Here is a 13699-nt window from a genome sequence, read left to right on the forward strand (position 1 = left end):
CTATCAGAGATGAACACCAGAACTACCTCGTCCTGGTGTTGCACGGCTCGTGTGTGCACATAAACTGAACATGCTTGCACCATATTCCATACTGCCTAGTGTCGATGCACCTATCCTAACAAGATATAAATCATTTATACATTTCTCCTTCCTTCCTTAAACAATTTTTTGTTTAATGAAATTGTTATGCAATAGTAAATTATTTTTAACGCACTTGATACTGTGTGTGTGGTTGTGTATGTGACGAATAAAAGTTGAATTTGAAAAGACAACGGATTTTCTGGTGGGATAAATAAAAAGAAATTAGGCCATTCATTGGAACGTGGTGGGAAAAAGTTTGTATTTGACCATCTGAAGTAGTTTGTCTCCTGATCCAGCAGAGGGCGATCACTTTCAGCCTGGCCTACAGCATGCCCTCTTGACCCTGCCTCGGTAAAGCCAGCCAGTATTGTGAAATTGTTTTGCGGTGACAATGGAGCAAGGGTAGCCGTGACACCAGAGCATCTGGGAAGCGGCATGCGGAAGTATTTTGGGCTCTACGCCGCAGACAGCAAAGTACCGACTGTTTGTCCAAATTGTACTGGCAAATGCCTTATAACATATCTGTGGGGCAGCGGCCAGAGGAATGTCAAATATACAACCTTGTCCGATTTGCACGTCATGTGAAATTCTTTAGAACTGACACGAAAAGACTCCAAAACTTCAAAAACCAATTTATTCTCATCAGGTTGATCAGTGATCAGAACGTCTGGACAAGGAAAAGGACCCAGCTTTAACATCAGCCAGTCCATTTTGTAATGACACGCTGCTTCACATTCACACAATTACTCACATATCCAAAACTCGGAGCTTCTCAGCACAGGACCAAGCAATTACAGGTTAAGTGCACCTCGGCAGTGACAGTTAAGCAAGGAGAGAGTCTTACTGCGTAACTTTGCCTGGCCAGATTTTCCCTGCCGAGTGCTTACGGAGACGAGCCAATTAAGGCAGAAGATCCGGCGGTGGGGCGGAGGAATAGACTTCGGACAATAACAGATAAGAGGTGTATCGATGCGGGTATGAGAGTGGGCAGCAACGACAGAAAGAGAGAGAGGTAGAGAGCCAGAGCTGTCGGTTTTTCTTAGCACGAGCTCTCTCAAAAAAGGGAAATGTCACTGGTAAATGTCTAACTGTGTTAGAAAACACACACACACACACACACACACACACAGGTCAGTGGAGAGAAGCTACAGGGAGCCTTATTCTGTAGAACAAAATGTCATTTAAGTTTTTTTTTGTGTCCGTACACAACAGGCACTGTAATCACCAAACTGGTAGCTGAAGGTTTTAGATCCCGTAGTCTCAAAGTAGGTCGACTGACTGGGTTCAGTTTCATGGCTTTAATACTGTAACATCTGCTGATAAAAACTGACCTAGAAATGAGTGTTATATTTACTTCTAATGATTTATATAAGACTGAACTTTTCCTGGGGTTATTCACGGGTTTCAAGGGGGTATAGCTTTTCCCATTGAATTAAGTAACCACACCTACCAAGGCTAAGTTTCTAATGGTTTATGAAAAACACCAGACTCGTTGTGTGGTTTAGTTTAACCTTGTATTTTTGACATTTGGCTTTAGAATTTTTTTTATTTCAGGTGACTTGTGTTCTCAAAGGAATAGAGTAGAAGGTTTTACATTTCAGACATTCCTCAGGGAGTCATTACCTCCTCCAAGGAGATTATGTTTTCATCCAGGTCCATTTGTTTGTTGGAGCAAGATTATGCAAATGCTACAGGACGGATTACCATGAAACTTGATGGAAGGATGTGGTATTTCTAGAAGAACCAATTAAATGTTGGACAGGATCAGGATCAGGGGGCAGATCCAGTAATTATCCTTCTATCGCTTTCTTTAACATTGTGATACGAGGGATGTCTTTGACTTTTCCCAGATTTCCCAGAAAATAATTCATGATTCTTGATGAAAAAAAAAACAGGCATATTTAGGGGACTGATCCACGGTGCAGATACAAATTAAAACCTGCATATAGTGATATACTGCCATTCTAAGTATGTAGACATTTGACTTGAGAATTAAGTCTAATTGTTGTTTCACGTAGTAATAGAAAATCTACCTGATCCATGCTGTCGCTGTTGGTGCTGCTGTGTCACAACTTCAGTTCAGTATTATTCTCAGATTATAGAGAGAGAGAGAGAGGGAGAGTTTTACATTTTCCCACATTCCTCAAAGACTCATTAAGTTTGTTAAGCCGGTGATCAGTTCCTGTGGTGCCATCACACAGTGCGGATGTATTTCACTTAGTAACCACCAGAGAACAGCACTTCCCTCACTGCCAGGAGCCAAGAAGTTACCTCACAGGTATTCACGGGACAGAGTGGATTAACTGAACACAAACATTTTGAGGGATGGCCTTTCTGCATCCGCTATAGAAGAAATCCACGAGGCAACTTTTCAAGGATAATCGTTCCATGAATGCAGCCGGACCTGACTCTGTTCTTTCTGTCACCTTAAAATAAAATTCACTTCTTATACCACTGGCCCAGTATGTTGCTCTAGCTGTGCACATGCAAGCACAGTGTTCAGGGAAAGGCTTTAGCATCTACTCAGCAAGGTGGGTCGTGAAGGCAGGGACAAAGTGATGCTCCTGTTGATATGTCATATGTCGCTGGAGCTGCCAACTTTTCTCTCCCAGCCTTTTTGTATCCTGCGAGAAGGTTACCAAAATGTGATGTTGTTTCGGTGTATGTATACTGCAGAGAGCGGAAAAAAAATACGGAAAGAAAGAAAGAATGGAGAACGGAGGATAGAGATATGCCAGAGGGACACACACGGCTAGTTTCGTTTGTGAATGGGTTTTTGGTTACACATGACGACCGTTTAAAAGATTGCAACAAACTTGGCTGCCCCTGCTCTCTCTCTCTCTCTCTCTCTCTCCGCGGTGGAGTGACCCTTTTTTGTTTCTTCTTGCAGCCTCTGACTCGCAGTCTGCAGGCCTCCCCCCCGGCACCTCGGAGCCGAGCTAATGGGAGCGAATCAACCGGTGCGCCCTCTCCTCCTGTCAAATCCACACGGCCCAATTCTCCAACCACTGCAAAGGTCACCAAAGTAACCCAAGACAATGAGTGCGGTGGGAAAAGCCCCGGCAGACACCAGTCACCATTATGTCAGAGCGGACCTCAGGTTACATCGCAGCAGGAATGACTCGTTTGGCAAAGGTTATGAATATAAATGAAACCTGCTGCACGTCAGTCCAGTTCTTACACTCTGACTTTAAGTGATCAGCTGTGTGTGAGTGTGTGTGTGTGTGTGAGTCTGTGCACCCTTACACACTGACACATTCTAGATTTTGTTACATTAAATTTGATTTTTGTATCATACAAATACAGGCAAATGTAGCCAACGTATAATTATCAAATAAACAACCTTCAATGTTGTCATTGCTCAGATATTCCTATCTCATCATTCAGTCAGACTCACACTTTTCATTGGCTTGCGGATACTTGGATGACCACACACGAGCAGTATGAAGACAGTGTCCCATTTACTTCAATTGTGTTGGATTTGGCTGCAACGTGGTCAACTAATCATCTTCTGAACAAATACTTTAAACGTTGATACACTGTCTTTTCTAATGAATGTTGTGAATACTGTTATTTTGCTGGCTTTCTATTGAACTTCTGTCCGTCCTGAGAGAGACGTCCACATTGATTGGAGAATTTACAGAAAGGGATTCACAACTTTTTCACAAAGCTACGAAGCATAAAGCAGGAGTGTTAATACCCCGTTTCAGTCCAGTGGGGATTCAAAAGCACTTTGCCGCAACAGCTGAGAGCTGCTTGGGTCCACGCTTCTGTTTCCTCATCATCAGCAGCTTTAAGATTAAAAAAAGAATGGTGTTGTATTGTTATGCTCGAGGGCACAACAGAAAGCACCTACACCTACAGCTCCTGCATGAATCTGACATGTGTGCGTGTGCGTCATCGCATCTGCATGAATATATCTATCCACAATTCCAGGTCTGACTTCTTTGAGGTCTTTTATATTTTATGACAAAGCTGAAGAAATGAGCTGATGAAACATCTGGTGACATTAATTCTGAAACCCATCTCCTCGCTATCTGTCTGGGCCCTTATTAACAACCTATACGGTACGGAGGAGGTTTATCTAGATGAAACTCTTTGCTACGGCACGATGGTCCACTCCACTGAACTACATAATGAGCTGATTAGCATTTTGGCAAGGGCTTTGTCCATTGATGAGGTGGCACAGGGAAAGTGTCTGACGGCAGAGAACAGGGAGGAGAGGGAAGACAGACAAAGAGAAGCGGGAAAGACAACAGTGAGAAGTGCAAGGGAGAAAGAGGGAGAGCGAGAGAGAGAGAGAGAGAGAGAGAGAGCGATGGAGACTGCGATCAATGAAATGTGGCCACCATCTGTGTCCGCAGCCAGACATACTTTACTTTTTAATGAAAAAGAGAAGAGATATAAAAGAGAGAAACTCAGCGGCTCTCATCTGTTAAAATAACACAGATGTGGGGGATAGGAGGAAGAGGGGACATCGAGATTTCCCAAAGCAACTTTACTTATACATTCTGTACTGGAGGAAACCAGAAATCAGACAAAGTCCCTATCTAAACCTTTCTAAAGTAGGTGTATGGTTGTCATTGTGAAGCGCAGGAATGAAGGGCCACGTCTCTCTCTCTCTCTCTCTCTCTCTCCGTGTCTTCTCTCCTGAGGACTCGGGCACAAACGAGTTGACTTTTCTCTAACACGCCCACAGCCGTGATATAATCAGTGAAAGTGAGCAGACTGAAAATGAGAAGGGGGAGATTGATTTTCTTTTTGACTGCTAACCTACTGTACGATATGAGTGCAGAGCCGCAGATGGGCCCAGGTGATCAGTCATACAGCCTCAGAGAGATTGTGCAGTAATTCTACAGCTCGTTGTGTCCAATAAGTTCAAATTAATTGTTTTTTTTTGGGGCTGCGCTAAGTCTATTTGTTGTCACTTAACCTTAGATCCACAGTAAAATATCTTACAACGTAAACTGCTGGCAACGGTTTACGTTGTAAGACGTAAACCGTTGCCAGCAGTTTACCTTGGAATTACCTTGCGTACGGGGACCTCATGGTCCCCGTACGCTAAAATGCAAAGTCTTTAAAGCCCTCCTGATTAATTAATTCAAAAATGCATTTGAATTAATTAAAATATTTTCTCTGTGATGCTGCCATGGGTGGATCCAGGGGTGGGGCCAAGGGGACAGAGTAACTAGCTTTAATCTGATTGGCAGCTGAATTGGACCTCACCCGTCAGTAGTGTAACAACAAATATTTAATTGTGCACTGTATTAATTGGGCCCTGTGTGCAAAGTATGGCCGATTATGGCCCCTAAATTAAGAAAAAAAACTAAAATCCTCCAGTGAATATGCTGCAGAAGCTTTCCTCTTACACCACCATCGGGGAAAACTTTAATGTCCTTTTAACCTTTCACAATGCTTGAAAACCACCTCTCCTCTGCAAATTGGACCATAATTAGGCCCAGAGTCCAACGTTTGGATTTTTTAGTTGTGATGAACAAACATCTTCCTGGACAAACTTCCTGCCGATTTGCAAAAAAAGAGGATTTCATGTATATACCTGTTCCTGTTCATCAAAGTGTGCTTCATCTCAGATGGGAACAGAGGCTTAATTATTCACCACATAAGGCAGCCTGAGACGGACAGGAACATGAAACGACTTGTCATTCTTGACTGGGGATCTTCTGGCTTAGTGAACTCACACAACCCGCTCCATACAAAACCAGACTGCCAACTTTGACACCTTAAGACGCCACTTCATACAACATCTCCTCATGGCATCCCTGACACACTGGAACAGACTCAATATGACAAAGCAGTCAGATCAATCCAGCACTGGCGGGGCTCAGAAACAGACGTGTATGTGTATGTGTATGTAATCTCTGGATAGAGGTTTCCTTCTAGAACCCGAGCAGCAAACTTTTAAAACTCTACCACTCATTCACAAGTGTTGGACAAGTCCAGATTCTAGTTCTTAATTTGATTCCGCGAGGGCCAAACCAGGCTTCCCAGCGAAACCCAGCAGCAGCACAGCAATTACCTTGCAAGCCCCAACCTGTTAGTACAAGATTGTTGCCTCCATCCCCGCAGGCAGTCAGGACTTCCAGCCACCAGTGAAAACAGGGTGAAGTTGCTCTGTCGCCACTTCCTGCCTTATATTTCTCCGTTTTGAGATTCCTGTTGTTAGAGGACTAAACAAACGAATAACTTGGAAACAGCTCCACAGAGGAGGCGTAGAGGAGCAGGTTGATGCAGAGACGAATAAGCGCAGGTATTTCCGTGAGTGCACACAGGCACTCCCTCCACTGTCAAGTCGACGGTGAATCACTCATTCAAACCCATCACTAGTCATTTCACCGGAGCTGCTCGGCGGGAGGTCGCTTTGCTATGGAAATATCCACAAGAATGACGAGGACTAAAGTAAACAGCGGTTTGTTTCTCTCTGTGAATCAGGCGACTGCTTCGGTTTGACGGGCTTCTGAAAGGTTGCTCGTCAGACTCCAAAAGACCGAAAACTGAAATGATGGATGTGGATAAAAGCTTTTGAGCATTTCATCCATACGTTACAGCAGTGGCACAAACACACACCCTCTGCGTGCCACGTCACCACCACAGCACACCATGCCAAGCCACACCTTTTTCAGGATTACCATTTAAAACAGACTGCATAGCAATATCCACCAGCATAATGTATTGTATGTAATTGGAGCATGTACTTAAAAAAATAAATATATTTATTTATATTAAATATTTACTTGAATATACAGCGCAGGAAGATTTAAAGGAAGCAACTTTAACTGCTAATATTTTCACTACTGAAGAGTGAAAAGCAAGAATCAGATGTGAGTGTTTTATTTTGAAGGTCAGAGTTTGAGGGGCTTGAACTCGGCCACATTGGGTAATTGAGTCAGCAGTGTGTGTTGCATATACAAGCTGTGCTTTTATTCATTCTGTTATAACCCTGATCAAAGCTCCGTGCCGGGAACACACTGGACGCATTGAAATAAATGTGTTCCAGTACATCAATTAGTGTAGCTGACTTATTATTTAACTTTTTCATTTGTGTGTGTCTTCGTGCCTGTTTTGTGTGTATGTGTGTACGTGCTGCGTGTGATGTTGGCAAGGACACAAGAAGCATTTTCAAACCTCCACTATTTGCCTTCCCACTCAGGCCACCGCCTCCACCCCCATCCTAGCTGTTTAGTGTATTCTCTTTACTTTACGAAGAATAAAGTCATTATTTCGCACCCAAGATTAACAAATCTCTAATCCAACCGTCACCCACATGCACACAAATGCTGCCCCTATGAACGGCTGGAGGATGTGTGCATTGTAGTCCTCTTCAAATTGATATAGTTGTGTGTTAGTATTTTATCCTGATTTCGGGTTTGACACGACTTTGAATGGACCAACTTTTATATATTTATACCGTTGTAAATATCTGAGTATTAATGTGACGTTCGTGCACAAACAACCCGGGCGAGAGACTCACCTGCATCTCCTTCTCTCCATACTTGGAGGGGTTCTTGCTGCCCTGGCTCTTCCTGCGCAGCTTCTTCAGCTCGGCCTGGCACTTCTCCAGACTCTCCCCTTTGCTCTTGTGCTCCGTCTGGTACTTCTTGAGGGCAGCCTACGTGAGGAGACAGGCACAGCACAAACACACAATTAGGACCACAATTTACAAAAGGTAACGGTGGAAGAAGGTGGGACGTAGATGGGACAATGCATCACACCCTCACAACATTACGGTTATGTTTTTACACCACTAGCAGTGACTGGTTTCAACTCAGTTCAGCGCAGGAGTGCAAATCCTTCTTTACTTGTTCATTTGTGTTTTAATCACTGCGTATTACTGTTGTGTGGCACTGCCGATGCGAGGACGGTCTGTTTTTCTCGAGACTCCCTCTTGGCATTGGGACAGGGCATTGGCATCTGAGAGCAATCTTATTAATTAAAAATAAAAAATTCAAGATTCCTTTATTTTTGCAGCGACACAGCTCGTAAGTGTGCCTCTTACTGTTAGTGAGTCATGCCTGCAAAGTAAAACAAATACAAATTATAATAATGCTTCATTTGTAGAACAATCTAAATGACTGGCGTGGTCCTTTTCTATAGCCGGAGTTTATTCATTCACTTTATTCAATTTGCTCATTTCATTATTTATTTATTGAGGGAAAAACAACTTTGTTTCCGGGCTGTACGAGCTCTGTTGCTATAGTAACTGTGTCTGGTGTGACAAAGCTCATGTGGGTTGGTTTTTTTTCTGTACGAGGCAGAATTGGCGGAGAGGAGCTCGTGCATGAGGGTTCAACACCCACATTTGCATAGAGTGTAAGACGCTGAGGATGAAGGTAGGAATCCTCCAGGCAGGGTTGTTTTGCTGGCGAAGAAGCAAAGATGAAGTCTGTGCCGGCACCGGAAGACGGAACCGGTGAAACATGCAGCGTTTGGATCTCAGCGGAGACGGGCGGCGTTAGGTCTCACAACAGCTGGATATTTCCATTCCAACGTTATCTACCATTGATTGATTCCTTCATGTCACAAGCTTCTCTGAAATATTGATTCAGCCATATTGACAAAATTCCTGACCAAAATGGACTAACCCATGCCATTGCACCGGTGTTGACTTTGTTTAGCAAATAACAGTGACTGCTTCTCTCACTCCGTCTTCGTCTTTGAGGTAAATGAGCTGAGCCAATGAGTGTTGCTCTGCAATCACATTTACATTACGACTCGGAGAAAATGAGGCTCCCTGGAGGAAAGTCCCGGCGCTGCTCATAGATCATAGGAACGATTAGAGAAGACACTATTGTGAGGAAAGTTTTCTTGAAGTTTGCAGGGCCTGATCGCCTCATTAAGCTGGAAGGTTCCTGCTAATTTACAAAGCAAAAGCCTGTTTGACGTTAGTTACCAAGGCCTTGTGCCCACGACTATCACTGCGGGCACACGGAGAATATGGCTAAACTTAGATAGGACCAGAGTGGGCGGCAGATGAACCTTAGTACACTTGGAGAATCCCAAAAGGCTGATCTGCCAGAAAAGCTCCCATCATTAATAATCTTTGTTTTAGGTTCATGCCCGAATTCTGACTTCGGTGTAATGACTAGAGAGTGCCGGAGCCATTACGTGAGACGGGAGAGATGAGACACAGAGGGAGAGCAGAGAGAAATGCACCACTGGGAACATCACATGCACATGCTGGGGGGATAAAAGGGGATTTTCTTTGAGTCCTTTTTGAACAGAATCAAAATTTCGGATGATTAATTCACAAAGTGTGAAGCAAAATGATTGCTATTATCACTGCGGCGGATCTGTCGAAAATTCATTAAAAGTAATGGATGCTAAAACCGCAGGGACGCACCCAGATAGGGATGTGTGGAATGGCTGATGCATCTGGAAGCATGGATCATCTCTCTCATCTTTTGCATATCGCTATACGCATAGAGCCAAAAAATTGGCGGGTATGCACAGAGACAAAGTTTACACAGAGATGGTTCTCATCGGAACACTCGTGGTTTTATAAAGTCTGATTTTATCCATTCGTCTTCTCGGAGACGTCGAGTCCTGTTTTCTGTGTATTGGTAAAAGCAAAGGTGTGTGAGCGGCAGCTCGTAACGTGGTCCTTCCACAATACACTACAATGTATGGCCATATCCTCCCATCCCCCAAAACAACGCACACAGTGCTGCTCTACACTCAGGCTACAGCCCACTCATTCTAAAGATATCACATGTAGACCAGCACCACAATGCTCTCTCTCACACACACACACACATTCTCCAGAAGGGGGTTATTATAAATCGGTCTACCCTTGACAGGTGAGTAGACGTGAAATGTTATTTCAAAACATCCTTCCTTTTTTTTTTGTTTCGCCCTCAGACACATCCTGTAATTGTCTCAGAGACAGACTTTGATCCAGATGTTGACACACAGCTCTTCCTTCCCCTCCGTTTTCAGTCTACACTTAAGAGATTTGAGGCTAGATGACATAAATCATTAAAAACAAGCTAAAAACGGGGAGTGCGCTCATTGGATTCGAGGCTGTCCTCTGGCTTTGGAACACAGAGCCAATCAGATACTCACAGTCAGATAACGAGAGTCCAGGTCCACCTTCTTCTCCAGCTCGGAGAGCAGCTCGTTGTGGAAGGATTTCAACTGCATGGGGAGAAAGCACAGGAGCAGCTGAATAACACGTTGATGATATTCATGTCGATGGTGAAAGGAAAAGAAGCTGCAAACTGAGTAAAAAAATACCACGTTAAGTTATTCACAATATATCAACAAGCTGTTAAAAACACATTAAGATTATAATTTATAATAACAGTCCTCGCCTGTGAGGCTCTCTTTCAGCTTGCAGATCACCGTCAGTGAAAACTAGGCTAATATGACAATAATTACCTATTAGCATCGTACTTTAAACATGTGATCCCCTGACATTCATTTTACATCTGCCAAGGAGGTGAAGTTCTTGTCTGCGTTTGTTGGTTAGTTTGCAGGACTAAACAAAATCTACTTGGTGCATAGCGTTGGTGCATGACCCAAGGAGGAAGCCTTTAAAAATTAAGGGGGGGGGGGGGGGGGGGTATGCACTCTGCTAACTGCCTCTCTACACTGATCAGCCTCATTAAAACAAAGTACTGGTGTTAAGGTTGTAACTGATCACTGTAGACTGTTGCACTTAATATGAACGCCTATTCCCAATCTTTGCTGTTTTATATCCTTCAATTCATTGAATGCAGGTGGTTTATACATGTATCATCAATATTTGTGCATAACGTGTCTAGTTTAACTACATTGATGTGGGGCGGTGTGGCCTAGTGGTTAGAGTGATGATTGTCCAACAAGAAGGTTGCCGGTTCAAACCCCACTCTCTCCCATCTGCATACCGAAGTGTCCTTGGCAAGATACTGAACCCCTCAATGGCCCCTCATGAATGTTTACTGATTGTAAGTCGCTTTGGACAACAGCGTCAGCTAAATGACATGTAATAGTAATGTAATAATTGATATGATATTGATAGTAACAGTCAGCATAAAGTGAACGCTAAGCTAAAAGTGCATCAATTGCGGACAACTTAAACAAGCGCATTACCCAGAATGCCACACTGTTCAATTAACTCACTCGACTTGCCCAGCCGCCTCCTGGGTTTGCAGTTTGAATTTATATGGGGTCAGCATGTGTACTCGTTCAATTCGAGTTCATGTTGGTTTAATTGTCATGTTTTCCATGTACTGCCCGGAGGATCTCCAGAGATCCCAAATTAAAACATATTATTGCTGTAGTAGCTTGTCGTCCTGTCTTAAGTGTTGTTTAAATATTGCATTACAGCACTCTTTTTGCATTTGCGTGGCATGAGAGGATGAGGCTGTGTTGAACCGCAAAAACTAAAAACCCCTTTGAGCCGAGAATACCAACCATCTCCTCGAGCTGCACTTGGATCTGTCTGTGGACCTCAGCCATCTGGAACAGCACATCCCCTGCACAGAGAGGAAGAGGGAGAAAAACACATCAACAACACTCAAACGCACGACCATTTTCTACTGCAGAGGAACAGACAGGAGGAAGGTAGGTGCCGAGAGAGAAGAAGGAACGAGAAAAAGCAAAGAGAGACCCCAGCGTGCAATGCTCATGCAGTATAACACGACACACGTACAGGACAAGTGACTTGTAACAGGGACAATGAGGAACAAGATGGAAGTTTGGCACAAGATAAAAGCAAGAAAATAAAATGGCAAGTGAGGAAAAGTCGGGGAAAACAAGAGAAACTGGAGGAAACTTAAATTCTGTGAGTAATGATGTCTCGTGGAGATCAAACACATCGCCGCTCTTCCTTTGTTTAATCTTAACGTCAGGCAATGTGATTTCTAGAGCCAGAAACCCCCCCCCCCCCCCGAAAAACAAAAACAACTCAAAGTTTAAAGTCTGCACATAACAGGGAGACGACGAGGAAATAACCAAAAGGGAAGAGATAAGGGGGGTCATGCAGCTAGTGAGTGTTTCATTTTCATATACCTACAGGCTGCCTCTTCTGAATGTGCAGTGCATTGTCAAGAAAAGGAACACAAAGAGCTACATTGAGCGAAGGACACATAAACACAGAGACCTGGTGAAAAGGCAGCATGAGCTCTACATGTACAGAAGAATGAGACACAGACATTTCCCTGGCCGAAAGATCCAAAGCCCCTTAGATTTGACACCCCCCCACTGACTCCTTACATATAAGTAATTATGATGGAGTGACAGGGCCACACTGACGAGAATAAAGTCGTGATATCACAAGGATATGGGTATCATTTAATTAGAAAACAGTGATAATGTTACAGGAATAAAATTGTGATTTTAAAGTGAAATAAAGTTTTGATATTACAAGCAAAAAGATTCATAATATAATGGGAATAAAGAAAAAGAAAAACTCCAAGCCTGTGTGGTTCTTTCTTTAGAAAAGAATGTTTCTTTCTCAATCTGATATTTATGATAATTTGGGGCTGGTGTGCCAAAAGTATTTAGCCATTTATGAACCCTATACTTAAGTATAACTAAACAATATGCTCCATACTCCTGCTTTTAATGCAGACGACAGCTTCATCTTCTGATTTTCACACTGTTAAATGACAAATTACAACTCTATTCACATGATATTATTATCACAAAATTACGACTTGATTCTGGTAAATTAAGTAGGCTGCCTTTTGCTCATGAAATTATAACTTCATTTTAGAAATGGCCCTAAAACCCAGTTGCGAGTTGTAAACCATAGGTTTATTCAAGAAACCATCGTCCCATTATATTCCAATTACTATACTGCAAGTAATAAACTGAGACGTATTGATAACGTTGTAATTTTACTGCCATTTGATTAAAACAGGATTTCGAGCTAACTAAAAACATTTTATGAAATCTGGTAAATGAGTTTGATTAAAAGAAATCAGACCATTGTAAAAGACAATACTAATGCCTTGAAGGACGTGCACGCTGAAGTGCGCACATTAGATGTTTTTGTCCCCACACAGCCACTCTTTTACCAGCAGACCTGGAAGAGCACATCTCGACCCATCTTCAAACGCTTGCTGAGTGAAATGTGAAGGTTTTTCTCAGAAGTGGTTTCAGAAACAGAGTTTACAGCTTTACCAAAGAGCTTTGGAGTGGTCCTCTTCTCAAAAGACAGCGAGTACAAAAATGCAAATCGCTGCGGACAAACAGTGAAGTGACGGACGGCGAAAAATAAAAGGGGGAAGACGGAACATAAATGCAACAAAGCAAGTTTCAGGTTTTGACTATAAGGGAGGGAAATGCAATGTGCACAGTAATTAACCTTCAAGGGGGTGGAAAACTATCATTTAAAGATAAAGTGCTTTGATATGTGTAATGTGTTTGGTCCCATTTTACTTCAACCCCCTATTTAGCAATCATAAGGAGTCTATAATCAAGTTAAATCAATAGCTTGTGACACAACATAATGAGGCTGCAAGTGAATATAAAACAGTTATTTATTAATGTGCAGCGATAATAATTTCTACTATAACAACGTGATGTGTCTGTTTATGCAGCATCTTTCACTTGAGGCCAAATCTGCCTAAAACGACAATGTAGTGCATCCTAAATAAATTATTAAATGCCTTAC

General features: G+C 42.8%; 1 protein-coding gene across 5 annotated transcripts in view; it reads right to left on the reverse strand.

Annotated features, from left to right (window-relative positions):
* Positions 1–13699, reverse strand: part of baiap2a (BAR/IMD domain containing adaptor protein 2a) — a 50580-nt gene that overhangs the window by 10024 nt on the left and 26857 nt on the right. For all 5 annotated transcript variants that reach the window (XM_062407292.1, XM_062407294.1, XM_062407291.1 and 2 more), the window contains exons 4-6: positions 11494–11555; positions 10162–10233; positions 7571–7708 (exon numbers count right to left, since the gene is read on the reverse strand). In XM_062407292.1, coding sequence (XP_062263276.1) covers positions 7571–7708; positions 10162–10233; positions 11494–11555 — 272 coding nt within the window. The remainder of the gene's footprint in view (positions 1–7570; positions 7709–10161; positions 10234–11493; positions 11556–13699) is intronic.

This window comes from Platichthys flesus, chromosome 16 (assembly GCF_949316205.1).
Source record: "Platichthys flesus chromosome 16, fPlaFle2.1, whole genome shotgun sequence".
NCBI classification, from domain to species: domain Eukaryota; kingdom Metazoa; phylum Chordata; class Actinopteri; order Pleuronectiformes; family Pleuronectidae; genus Platichthys; species Platichthys flesus.